The sequence below is a fragment of the Sceloporus occidentalis genome, unplaced genomic scaffold (assembly GCF_023333645.1).
Source record: "Sceloporus occidentalis isolate IW3139 unplaced genomic scaffold, rSceOcc1.0.p SCAF_5, whole genome shotgun sequence".
Classification (NCBI taxonomy): domain Eukaryota; kingdom Metazoa; phylum Chordata; class Lepidosauria; order Squamata; family Phrynosomatidae; genus Sceloporus; species Sceloporus occidentalis.
The window spans coordinates 135797685-135812020 of record NW_028316985.1 but is presented as its reverse complement, the minus strand read 5'-3'; the positions used below and the strand labels follow the sequence as shown (position 1 = coordinate 135812020).

The window sequence follows — 14336 nt, the reverse complement described above, 5'->3', positions numbered from 1 at the left end:
CAGAGGTTCCAACTAAGCGTTATCATTTCATGGTCCATATGTTTGACCTCACTTTACCTCATTTCGGTCTCAGCCCTTATTTGTCTCCTTGATTTAAACTCTAAGATCTTGTCTTCCTTCCTTGGTACAATCTATTTTTTTTTTAAAAAAACAACAACAGTAATGTGTTTTAGGTACCCACCAACGTTATATTGAATGGAATTGCATACCACTGTTAACCAGGATTAGTCATTTCCCTGTCTTCTGAAGGTTAACTGTCCAGAAAATTCACCAAGTCATTCCTGACTACCATTTTAAAACCTTTTAGCATGGGCTTCAGTGTAGAGTGGGCCCCAGCTATTGGAACTATGGCTGTTTTTCTGCTCATGTACACAGAATCAACTTAAATTTATGGGATTTACAAACAAGTAACATCAGTAAAATAGATTAGCTAGTAAAAAGCAGTAAAGGTAAAGGTGAAAAGAGATTAAAATGCACAATTGCACATAATCTAAGAAAATCAGTCACTACATTCTTTACCTTTTTTTTTTTAATAATGCAACTTCATCTCAAATACTCATGTTCTCTACCACAGATCTGCCCTCTAAGGGAAATATTCTTCTTCATGGATTTCCTGTCTTGAAATAATTTCCTTCAATGCAGGAAACAGCATGAAAACCATGCAAAATCACACAAATCAATCTACATGTGAGTTTTATTCTACTTCCTACATAAAGTGTTTTCTGTGCAGGAAAGTTGTGATGTGTGTCCTAAACAAAATGGAATTATATTAAACAATAGCAGGCAAAAAGCAAGAACATTGCTAGCAGGTCAGTAATCCTTGTGAACATCCTTATAAATTTCACCCCCCAGAACTCCAATAGTACTTTTTAAACCATATATCTTGCCAGATTAGATAAAACTTTTCAATCTCAGTGACAAACATCACTTGAAGAGAGCAACATCATTTTCTTTTTAAATTAAAGTCATTTCCCAAAGGGGGGGAAATACAGAGCTTTGTTCATGTTAATTCTAGCTACATATAATTTATTTGGAAGATCTCTGTGTTTAAGCCATTTAGAATTTAGACAAATAAATTGGGTACCCAGGAGTCCTTTTCAGCCACTGTCAGAATTGCTTTAAATTATTTTAAAAGCTAAAATACCATTCTAAAACTCCATTGGGATAACAAATAAAATGACAGAGCCACTTTGAAAGGAACACAAATGATTCTTCAGAAGAAACACTTAACCTAAAACATTGACTGAATTATAAATTAAAAACATGTAATGAGAATACTGAATGCTGTAACAATAGAAATAATGTCCAGAGGAAATGATTATGGCAACAACCTTAAATGTATTAAGTGCTCTTGTCTTCTGTTTATTTTTGCTCTGCATGTAATTTGGTTGAGAATGATAGTTTGCCTAAGGACATTGAGAATTAATGTGTATATGCATGGCACACATAGGATGAAAGTGGAAGAGGGCAGTGCCTGAACTATGCTTCCTTTTCATGACTTGTTCCTTTCCCACCATTAGTGAATATTTGACATAGCATGGGCCACAGAACCTTGTAGTTTTTCTAATAATAAATGCCCTCTTCTATGCATCAGTAAGAAATGTTGACTACAAGGAAGGGCAGTCTGTGGTCTGAGAAAAATGGGGAGTGAACTATTTTTCAAAATGGGAGGGTAAGATAACACTCCTCCTGCTTGTACCATAAAACATGAGGAAATGTTGGGCTTGTCTCCTATGCTGGTTGTAGTGCACAGCTGGAAACATCTCCATTGTTTTTAAAGGGCTGATTAGAGAGTAAGAAGTGGACCACATCATGCAAAGCACTGTGCCGCCTTCCACTTTGCCTAGAAAGACTTTGCCTGGGCTTTGAATAATACAGCTTGGATAAGGAGTAGTGCTTCTGGGTCAAAAAAGTCTTAAGACACAGTACCAGACATTTTGCAAATCAAAAACACTGTCACTACAACAAAGCTTAAAACAACCAAACCCCTTGGAGAATAAAGCCCTTCAAACATCCAAGAACAAACAGTCCAAAAACACAGATCCATAGTCCTTGAAATGACAGTTCATCAAATGTTTCCTCCAATAAGGTCAATAACATATCCCCAGAGTAAATAAACCCAAGAATGCTCAAGATATAGAGAAAGATGTTCACTGAAAACAGGATGAGAAGACAAATCAAGGTTAATTATAGCAAATTACTGTTTACAAAACATTTCACTGAAACAAGGAAGGTTGACAGATAAGAACAATTTAACTTCAAAAACTCACTGACAATTTCTGTGGCAAATCAAATTGTACGTATATGCACTTTACAATTTCTATGGGTGAATTGTTTTGATGTAGTTTTCGCTGTATGTTACACTAAACAAGGGGGTAAAAGGGTAGAGAAAATCTGTCTGAACATGGAATATAAATAAAAGAAACTTTTACCCTCATGAAGGCAAAGAGTGAGAAGAGATATATAAAAACCATGAGTTAAAGACAGTGGTGTGTGTGTGTGTGTCACAGTTCCAAGTACCTTCTGGCATGGTGGTCAGGTGCAGTGGGGGGAAAAAGAATTTCCCCAATCTTTGAGAAATGTACATTGGTTTCTGTCGTATGAACCCAGAATCCAGTTTTGCCACCTTCGTAACCAATTAGAGTCTGAAGCCAATGTGTGATACCTCCTGGCAGATGGAATGTTCAAGTGTCCACCAGTCCTGAACTACCTGTCCTTGGCCTACAGTAATAACAGCTGCACTAGACTGCCTGGTGGTAAACAGTTAGTGTTTGAGCCCTTCCCTTCCAAACACTTTTGGAATGCAGCTCCCTGAATGCCCCAACTAGCATGAACACTTTTGCAAACTCTGCTTACATGTCATATTAAAATATAATTGGTAGTGAGAAGTAATAGTTAATGAATGTGGTAAAGTATTGTAACTGTGTATCAAGCATTCTTTTTGCGTCCCCATAGCTTACTTAATTGATTGATTCCACAGAAAGGTAGTAGCATCAGGAAGAAGCGGACTCAATAGTAGTGTTAATCACAATTCTGTTTTACATATGTTCAGGTCTGAACTCGTGACTCTCAATAGCCATTTTTTAAAAGTATGTACTCTCTTCATGCTTGGTATGCAAGTTAAAACAAGTTAAAATGAGGCTGAATAGCACACATTCCCCTCTTTTCTTAATAAATATTTTATTACATTTTTCTCCCCCCCCCCCAAAAAAAAGGAAGTGATGACTATCAGAAAACAGAAACAAATTCACTTTTTAAAAACTTAATGCAAGAATGTAGCCTTTATTGTAGTGCTTGTTTTAGCTGTATCAGCATTATTGGGTCATAAATCTTTCTCTTATTTGTTCCTCTAATGGCTTAGCAGGTAAGATAACTTGCTGGTGATACAAATTAGCATGCAGCTAATTTTACAGAATTTCATCTACATGTATTTATTTCCTATTAGGGTTATATATCTAGTAATAAAGAAAAGAAATATACCCTTGTTCTGGAGAGGACTGTTTGTGTGCTGACACTAAAAAATAGTAGACTAGTTATCAGAGGGTGCTTGAGACTCTGGCCTCCATTTGGATTGAAGGGATGACTTGAGTCATCAGTAATATTGCTCCCAAATGCCCTATACTCATGTCAGCTATGTCAGTTCTTTACTATTCTAAGTAGCTGGGGGGCAGTGAAACAAAAAGGTTAGCTATCAGAACACAAATACCATAACCTGTGAACACATAAGGAACCATCTTTGATATTATTCTGTGATAGGATAAAACATACTCTCCCACTGTTGTGTCTATACAATGTCATCTACTCATTAGATTTTTGAGGTGGGAGAGGTACCTCCATGATACAGATTAGCATACAAAAATTCAAGTCCTAATCTGATCAATCTGCTAGATATTTTGTAGACAAAAAATTCTGTGCTAACTTTAACATTGTTTTGGCAGTATGAGATGGGACAAAATTACGGTACTGCTCCATCTAATCATGCTGTTATGGATACCTTAAAGCTTGTGAAACTTGTGGGTATGGATGCACAGCTTGCAGCATGAAGGACTATTGCATTCTGCTGAGATAATTTCCCATTGTAGCTTGTGAAATGTGACAGGCCTTGATGATTTTATGATGAGCCTTGATGACACTTTCGGGGATGATAAAGTCCCTACAAACTTGAATGAAGCAGAAGTGAGGCTCTGTTGTTTTTTTTAATAGATCTTGTGGTTCATACAATTCTTGCCTAGGGTCTAATTTACTATTTTTGGCCGAAGCAAGTGATCATGCGGCTTTCATTTTAACTTCATGTACTGTTGGACGATACTAACTTAAGTCTGGCTTTTTTTCTTCTTTTTTATTTTTGGCTGTAACTCCATGAATGATTTTTGTCCTTCTTAGTTTCTGATGTATCTTAACTCTCTCCTCTCTTCATGAAACATTAAAAATTGGCTTTAACATGCCACAGAGATTACCCTTCTTTGCTGAAATGTGAAATAGCCTACAGTTGAGGAACTTAATTTTTAAAAAGCCTCCAAGTGCCAACCATAGATATCGGTGAACACTCAGGCAAGATCGGTGAACACTCAGGATGGCCTCATTTTATATTTGCTGCTGTCCATGTCTGTATGTGTATTGGGCCCAAAACACATAGCTGGGCCCAGAGGTAGGGCCCAGATGTATGGGACTGGCAAGCAGTGATACTTCAGTTGGTGACTAGTGATGCCAACTCTTGATGTCAGCTCAGGACTTACTATTTAAAGTATATTTCAATTTATAATTTGAATTTCCTTATTGCCTTACAAAGGGTTTCCATGATATCAGAAATGGCCACCAACTTTTTATTTGCATACACTGTTTCTCCTCCAGCTCATAAATGTATTTCATATGAAGAGAAGAAGATATTAGCCTGAACGTATTAAATCTATAGTATGATTCATACAAGTTAGAAAGTCTTGCAATCTGGAGGAAAAGGTGGGGGGGGAATGATTCTAAATAATTAGCAGCCACATAAACATATAGTAATCAAATCATTTTTGTGTACGAAGTAGTTTTAACTGCCTGGTATTTATGATTGCAAGATTGGCAGGTTGGCAGTTCATGGCCTAAGCCTCACGTGACAGAATGAGCTCCTATCACTAGTCACAGCTTCTGCCAATCTAGCAGTTTGAAAACATGCAAAAGAACAAGTAAATACCTAGGTACCACTTCAATGGGAAGACAACAGCATCCTGTTCAGTCATGCTGGCCACATGATCATCTTTGACAATGCTGCCTCCCTCAGTTTAGTAACGGAGATTAGTACCACCCCCTATAGTCAGACATGACTTGACAACCTTGTCAAAGGGAAAACCTTTACCTTTTTATTTTCATATAGTGCCAAAATTAAATCATAATATTTCAAAAGATAAACTGAGCCTTTTTATCCACTTTCAGAGCATATAATACATGTTTTTTTTCCCCTATCATAAATATTTCTGCCAAAGAAATAACAAAGAGTTTACTAAGTTATCAACATATCATATTAGCCCTGGTTATGCATTAACTATATGGGCCATTCTCCCAAATCTAACGAAATGAATGAACTTTGAACTCTTTGTCAATGCCGTAAAGGAGTAAAGGTATCTTCAGCTAAAACAGGAGCAAAGCTCATTATCAGCACAGTAACAACAGCAACAATTTTAGTGTTTTAGTCCTAACACTTCCTACGTTAATAATTTGTGCAACAGCAATTTTACAATATTAATTTTCACATCAAGCATATATACCAACATTGTCATAGCTTTCAGGGAGACAACATTTATCGGTATAGACTTATCTATATAGATAAGCATAGATTATCCACAGCATTTAAGACTAATTTCCTTAATTATTTAGCCACTTTTGTAGAACATTTTTTTATTGAACTGGCAAGAGGTTTTTGACATGATTATTTGCTGCTGTTGTTATGTGCTTTCAAGTCAACCCTGACATATGATGACCCTCTCATATGGTTTTCTTGGCAAGATTTATTCAAAACAGGTTTGTCATCGATTTCTTCAGCTGAGAGAATGTGTCTTGCCTAAACCCCATAGGTTGCCATGGCAGAGCAGGGAAATGGATCCTGGTTTCTTGGACTCCTAATCCAATAATCAAAGTCACTATACCACACTTGGTCATCTCTATACAAAGAATTCAATACAGTCTGTATACACAATACATTCTATAAAAAGAATTCAACCAGAATTAATCCTTAGAAAATGAATTACTTTATTCCTGTGGTATGCAGCAAATACAGAACATACCACTGCCATCCTCTCTTGGGCACTGAAGCTGGTTATTTCCCAGTATAGATTTATTTCCCAATATTAATTAATACAAAGGAACAAGTGTAGTGCCTATGGCAAACTTGCCTGACACTCAGTATGTGGAGAGATCTTATAGCACCTTTGAGACTAACTGAAAGGATGAGATTGGTAGCATGAGCTTTCGTAGACCTCAGTCTACTTCCTCAGATGTATTTGGTGGAGAGGAAGCCAGGCAGATTGTGTGTGTGTGTGTGTGTGTGTGTGTGATTGGTATGTGAAGATGTCGATTCAAAGTACAAATCCTTTGTGTATGGGAATAAAGCTGCAAAGACAATGCTTCCTTAGTCACTACACACACTTCAACACTATCTCATTCCATCTTCATGGGAGTGCCCTACATTCATCTGTTCCCCTCACCACAGGTTAGCCCCACTGCAAAACTGGATCTTCTGCCAGTTCATCTCCATGCACAAAGACAAGTTTCCTATGCCTTTGTGCACTAACAACCATAATTAAAACTGGACCTGCAACTTCATTTCCATACACAAAGGATTTGTAATTTGAATTGACATCCTCACACACCAATGGCATATATATGTCTGTGCCTGGCTTCCACTCCACCAAATGCATCAGAGGAAGTAGCCTGAAGCCTACGAAAGCTCATGCTGCCAATTTCTTTCTTTCAGTTGTGAGCTGCCTTGGGTTCCTCCAGGGAGAAAGGTGGGATGTAAATGAAACAATAAATAAATAAATAAATCAGATAGTCTCAAAGGTGCTACAAAATCTCTCCACATGCTGATTCTAAGACTAACACGGCTATATCTTTGAATTCTTCTCTGACACTACATATTGTCCACTGGCAGAAATAGAAAATTATCTATTCTAAATTTGAACCCCATTAAGCAAAACACAGATTGCTACCCAAGTGTGGCAGGCTAACAAGTACTCAAAAACTACCCTCTTTTTGTTTCTGTTTCTGTTTGTAGTTCCAGGCTCTCTGCAAAACCAAGACATTTTTCAAACCTAGTGGATTTTATGTTCATGAGTTTCTTTTGTTTGACTCACCAACTTGTACAGACCTTATTCATTCCCCAAAAGCTCAGATCTTCCATTCTAAAACATCCCTAACAGATGAGACTATGTTATAGAGCCTACGTACATACTGAAACTTCTCACAGGACAAAGAACACTTCTATAAAGACATACTGAGAGGCTGTAAAAATTCCAAACACAAATTTTTAAAAAGGAAGATTTCAATTGGATTGTTAGAATTGTAAGTTGACATTATTAATAAAAAAACACCACATACTGATGGTCTAAGTGAAAGAAAAAGAAAAAGAAAGAAAGAAAGAAAGAAAGAAAGAAAGAAAGAAAGAAAGAAAGAACCTGGACTCCCATAGGGGAATATGCATCCTATTCCAGCTTTATTATGTTAAAATGGCTCAGTACTATGTCTCAGATACTTGTTCTGATTTCATGATTAAAGTCTGTATCAAATGAAAGCTACCTGTTGTTGTTTAGTTGCCAAGCATGATCTAGACTCTGAATAGCAGCATGAATCAAGGAGGCAGGGGGGAACCCAAACAACCTCCTCTATGTAATTCATGGCACTTGGCAATTCTTTTTGTACTAGGAGACAAACCTGCACACTTCGAAATCATCAGACAAGTCATCATAAAACACAGGAGGTTTCTGAACTGCAACGTTCACAGCAGGCCCTGTCCCAGCGGGTGCTCCATTTTCTGGAAGTGTCAAAATATCACTGCCAGAGCCTTTCTCTGAACCACTTTCCTCCTTGGTTGCTTTTCCTCGCCTAAGATAAGATGAAGGCTTTGGATCCTTGTGGCTGCACTTGCCCTGATATTTTCCACATTGTCTCAAAGAGCTCTTTGTATCCAGAGAGGACACAGATGATAATGAGGGGTTTGTTTCTTTACACTTTGAAGTCTTTCTCCTACGGTGATTTAGAGTTTGGCCTTTGGGGTCCGTCTTCTCTTCTGGCTTCTTTTCTGCATTTGTTCTCATTGTGACAAGTTCAATAGTATTCTTCACAGAATGCTCATCAGGTCGAGTGTTTGAAGTGCTTCGTCTTCTCATTCTTCTAGGCATGGTGGCTCTCTCTTTCTTTCTAATCAGGGCCCAGTGATTCTCATCTGATGATGTGGAATCAAATGATGCTTTGCGCAAGTCATTCCATCTTGGATTTGAAACTTTGAGGTGCAACTTGCCATCCTTCTCTTTCCTTTGCTGTTCTGCATGATCAGCATGTTCCTCAGCCTCCTTTCTTCTCCTAACCCTTCGTTTCACTTGTTTCTTAACAGGTTCTTTCCTAGCAGGATTCAGCACCATGACAGGTGACTTTTCAAACTTATCTTCTGATATGTCATGCAAGGTGGAAGATCTAAACAAAGAAGTAAGCAAAGATGGATGGGAAATGAGGAAAAAAAAGGAGAGAGAAAGAGAGAGAAATAAAACAATAAAATAAATAAGAGGTATGGATTTTTTTTTTAAATGAAAGAACTATGATTAAAATAGGAAAAAAATGGAAGGGACATAAATACAATATCAACAATGACAAACAAAAACTACTTCTGAGCTCAAATCCATGAAGGAGTTAGGAGTTAGACCTATACATTTTTAAATAAAGAAGACTATGCCTCAACCAGATTAGGAACACATACCTACAAATGTCCTGAGTAGAAGGGCAGACCGATAACCGGGACTGGCTCCTGGGAGCTGTTCCTGTGGTAGGACTGCTTGCCTGTTGAAACAAGTTAGATAATTTGGAATCTTTATCCATAAAATAAAGCATAGATATTTTACTACTTTTCCACATGATTAAAACAAAAATTAGCTTGTGCAGCTTATTCACGATGCTTGCAGATATACACAATTTGTAATACAGGAAGCTACTGCAAAAACAAAACCCAATTGAGGAACTAAGTATGTTCCAAAGGCTATACTACACGTCACACACATATTTTCTTTTTTTGAGGAACAAACTTTCAGAGACTGAGGTTTCAGTTTGCAGTTGGGTTTAGTTGCATTGGTGTCTATGTGTGAGAGAAGGGGAGGGGGAGGAGAAAACAACAGCTGATAAAGATCAACAATGCTAAGGCTTCATATCAGAACAAACTGAAATGCATTGATACTGTGTTGACTGTGTGTTAGATCTGGGGCAGAACTAGCATCACTTTTCAGTATGGGAGGGCAGAAGCTATGTGAATAGTAAAGCTTATTTTTACATGTACCAATGTACCACCAAGGCAATCCAGTTCACTTCCAGAAACTGAATGAATGTGAAACTGATAAGCCTCAGACAGTCTTAAATTCACACTGAAGCTCTGCAACCTATTATGGGATCAGGCACCTGAAGCAAGACACTTCCACTATGTGAGTCCTCTCACAAGTCTTCCAGAGCAATTTTCAGACTAACAAGCCGAGTGCAAAATGTGCTTTGACTGCAAAACAACTGATTTACTCAACTAGAAGCTTTCTGGAAATAAGATTTTGAACAAAAGCAAACTACAGTAAGCTCTGTAGTTACCTGGGTGCTTATTTTATGCATAAAATTAATTAGTCTCAAAACTCTGAAATTTAACTTTAACTGGTAAAAATTTCGAGATTAATCAATGTGCTGATTTGGTATGTAACACTAGGCCTTACAAACACCATCCAATGACATACATTGAGGAGAGTGCTCAATTTTTCAGCTTCTTATAATAATCAGATTATTTTAGGAGAAGCTAAATATTTTGAACTCTTTTTTTAAAAAAATCAAGTGAAATTTTGGCATCAGCTTTGGACACCAGTCATAATGTTTAAAACATATGAATTAAACCACAGTGAGTAAAGCAGGGATGGGAAACTTGTAGTCATCCAGCTGTTGTTGGGCTGCAACTCCAATTATTCCTTCCCACTGCCCATGACAGCTAGAGCAGCTAGAATCTGGATTACACTAGCATCCAAAGGGCTCCATAGTCCACCCCTGAACTGGATAGGTTGTTCTAGATGTTACTAATATTGTTGTGTATGCAGTTGTTTCTGCATACAAATTCATGTTCACACCACAATGTTCACTTGATCTCCACGAATTGGCTTTATGCATCTTTTGATGTGGGTGGAGATACACATTTATATGAGGGTGCTGAATTGTGAGTACTGTGTGCTAGTAGAACCTTTTAAGGCTATAATCCTATAAATACCTACCTTGGAGTTAAGGCTTATTAAACTCAGTGGAACTTACATCCAAGCAGGCAAGCATAGGATTGCATTGATGTGTTTCCAGTTGATCCACAAATCCTCTGAGTAAATAGTACAGTAGAGTTCAATCAGAAATTGAACAGACCTGGAAAGATTTGAGACTCTGACCTCTTCAAAAGTATGTAAGTGACTCATTTAAGTTTGATCACTGCCTTTTTAGTGTATTACATTTCTTTGATTTTGTGATTCTACAAAGAGATATAGAGATTCCACACTGTCAGCCAGATGTGTCATGTTGAAGCATGTGAGGAAGCAGGTAAAATGAGATGTTATTAATAAGCAAGAAACTATCATTTAATCCTCTTGAGAACTTTCTCCATATATGTTTAATTTCAATTAAAATGTTTCTGTAAGAAGAACCTGAGGATCAGAATAACAGGAGAAAAAGGAAAGCTGTAAATACTGGGAACAGCTGCTGGGTATATGACACAGATAACATTTCTTTCTTTTTTCAGCATCTGTGATCAGTTGCGGTAACTCATGTGGGAGTTAGACATGTCTATCCAGAAACGAACATGGACTTTTTGTATGAGTATTAATTTTTATGCTCCTGAAGTTTGCTACTTGTTTTCTTGTTTTCATCTTAGAAAACAGGGCTATAAAAACAGCACACGCATTCTGCTTCTACTAGTTTTTTGGACTAGTAACTACTTTGTTAAAAGGAAAGGTAGGAAAGGAATCACTTTCTTCACAATCTAAATAACCAAGATAGATATTAGGCAAATGCTTGGGGTTTGGGGAACTATGAAATTACTAGAGACAAATCTTTGTAGATAATGAAATCCCTTCTATACTTTTATGACTCCTCTGCTAAATGACATGGATACATTAAAATTCAATACTGAGAATTTAGTTGAAGTCCCAGCCTTCTTTCATCTAAGTCCTGAGTGTGCAGCTTCTGAGCTGCAGGAGAAATTCATGCCTCTGGCCTTGCGGTGATCCATCATTGCAGCTGACTGGCATGCCAGGTTCTGGAAGTAGCCTTTGCCAGCCAGTGGAGTGATGTGCTTGGCTCCAGAGGGCTGAACCCTAGTGTCAGACCTAAGGGATACAGATTTAAATCAGGGTTGCCTCCAGGAACATGTAAAGCTGGGAGCACATTTATTTACCCTTCCATGTAATGTGGCCAAAAGGCTGCTGGGAACTAATGGGGGAAAGAGTAGTATTTTCCTAGATAAGCCAACATTGCATTGTGCAAGCATGTACTTTGTCATTTTTGTAAGTCAAAGTCATTCTTGGCTAACAAGTATGTAGCTACCCCCACCCCCCACCCTGTGAAATGTTAAGCAACAATAATAAATAACATGAATAATCAAGGTCTAGTCAGGGAAGTGCTGTAAATGAAGGAAAATGGAAAGAACAGAGGTTTTGGAATGGATTATTATAATACAATTATATCACACAAAATGTATGGAAAATATGTACAGCAAATACAGCGCAAGTATGCAAACTCATTAGAAAACTGCACATTCCCACTGTCTTTCATTTAGTGTCCCACGATTCTTTGATTGGCTATATAAAAGGGTTCTATTTCATAGTGTAATGAACTTTAAATGGCACTTCCTTCAGTTGACACTTATTCAAAAATACTTTATTTTATGAAGTGCCATTTCAATGAAAGGAAGTTACACCAGAAGCCAGCTGCAGAAAATTCATCAAAGGAGATGATATCAGTAGCATAACTGAAGGCATTAATATCTTTATGGGAGCAGGGCTTACCCTCAGGGACAGCAACCAATTCTTCAGGATTAATTTTGGCATTTTCCAAAGCTGTTAGAGATACTGTTTTCCTTCTTCTCACACTTAGAATTAATGCAGTGCTTTAAGACATTGGCCATCAATCATAGGTCACAGCAACAGTGCTACCACCAAAAAGAGTGGACAACTGGCTCTTCAGATATTTTCATCCTATTCCCATAAGTCCTAACTGACATAGTCAATGGAGAGGAATTGTGTGAATTAAAGTCCAGCAACATCTGGAGATACACAGTGGCCCACTAGTACTTTTGAAATTAGATTGGTCTGTTGACACTATTAAAACAACGTAAAACATACATTTAATTTTTTATAAAGCAGTTAAAATACAATAATTTAGAACAATTTAGAATGAATACAGCACCTTCTTAAAATACAGTCATTCAAAATGTTCCACCCTAAAGGACCTTTTTTGAAGATCTTAGAGTCCAGGTAGGCTCATACAGGGAGATAAGGTCTGCTTATACAACTATACATTCTGCTTTACAACTATCTGTATTATATCTGCAGTTATAATTTTTTAAAACAAATCTGCAGTAACTGTTTTTTAAATAAAACTCTGTTGAACATGCATAGCAGGTTTTTTTAATCTTATGCCCTCAATTTTACCAGAACATCTTTTTAAACAAGTCAAGTGTTTATGCATATATGTATGCTCTGATATAGTTTGGTTAATCTATGGAACTGTGAACTACTGAAAACACTGCCAACTTGCTATGAAATACAGTGACTTTAATCTTAGGCCCATTAAAATAAATGAGTATAAGATCACATAACTAGATCAGCTTCAGCATCCGGGTGCTTTGCAGGAATTTCAAGCATGGAGACAAGCAAGAAGGAAATTCACAAAACAGTCTGCAGAACAGTCAATCCACAACAAATATGTACACCAGAGAGATGTTCATATCTCCTATTAGAGTAGAAAGTAGAAAGAAACTGAACAGTTACTTTTTGGGGGACTGCAGCTCCTCCATTGACTAAGGGGCTCAGCAGACTGCCCCTTTGGAGCAGCCTATAGCCACTCCTTTCCTTGCTGGATCATAGCTGTGGCAACTACATTCCATGGCCCTGATCTGACCTTTCCATGGTGGAAAGAACTCCTTTTTAGGCTGTGAAAAGGGATCCCTAGCTGTGACGGTTTTTCACCACTTCTTTGGCACAGCACATGTAAACGCTGTGCCGAAGAGGCAGCATGAAGCCACCCACTTTCTGGTCAGGCAGCCAGCATGGGTGGAGTTGGGGCAGCTGATGTGCGGTCACAACACCCACACTCTGCTACAAGGCTGGCATTTAGTGCCACTCTGTTGAGGCTGTCAGAGTAACCTAGGTATATCTTATATGTAACAATTTTATATGTGAGTGACTGCCCTTTCTCATTACTTAGAGATGGAGAGACAACAGCAAGGGAAAGGCTACAAGGCCAGCACTCCATGGTGCTTGTTTCCCAAGTGGTGGTGAAGACACTTTGAAGAAAGTCACTCTGGAAGTGATGGCTTACATAATCACCTTTGCCATAGAACAGGTCTAAGTCATCGTACCCTGAGTGAGGGACTCTGCCCAAAGCCGGGGATTCAGGAGAAAGGGGGCACAGAGCCAAGAGTCTTCTCTTGTCACTACCACCAATGTTTCATTTCTTGACACCAGTACACCTGCCCCTTCTTCTAGCCACTGTGGCTTCTTTTGTTTCCATTGACATAGATTTGCCACTTCAGGACAACAGAATTTCAGTCTGGGAAATGAAATCAAGGAGGGAAAAATAATCTGGACAGGAATAGCAGGTCTCTTAAATAAGAGTATCCAGCATTTTTAAAAAATACAATATTTACTACACACACACACACACACACACACACACGTACGTAGATGGGTATTTGTTTCAGGCTAAGCATTAACTTCCTTTTTAGAGTTAACATTTAAGTTACTGTTACAGAGTTTCTTGACCCACTATCCTTTGTCTTTATAGTCTAGAAAAGTCCATTTTGCACAAGTTGTGCTTGCAGACATGACTAACATTGCACATAGAAAGCTCCACATTAAAATAAATTTACT

General features: G+C 37.9%; 1 protein-coding gene across 4 annotated transcripts in view; it reads right to left on the bottom strand.

The window, feature by feature from the left end:
- MARCHF1 (membrane associated ring-CH-type finger 1) overlaps positions 1-14336 on the bottom strand; it is a 175950-nt gene that overhangs the window by 40502 nt on the left and 121112 nt on the right. For 3 of the 4 annotated variants that reach the window (XM_089525572.1, XM_089525573.1, XM_089525574.1), the window contains 2 exons: positions 8951-9030; positions 7912-8670 (listed from right to left, as the gene is read on the bottom strand). In XM_089525572.1, the coding sequence (XP_089381698.1) occupies positions 7912-8670; positions 8951-9030 (839 nt within the window). The remainder of the gene's footprint in view (positions 1-7911; positions 8671-8950; positions 9031-14336) is intronic. The other variant, XM_089525575.1, reaches the window with a different exon arrangement.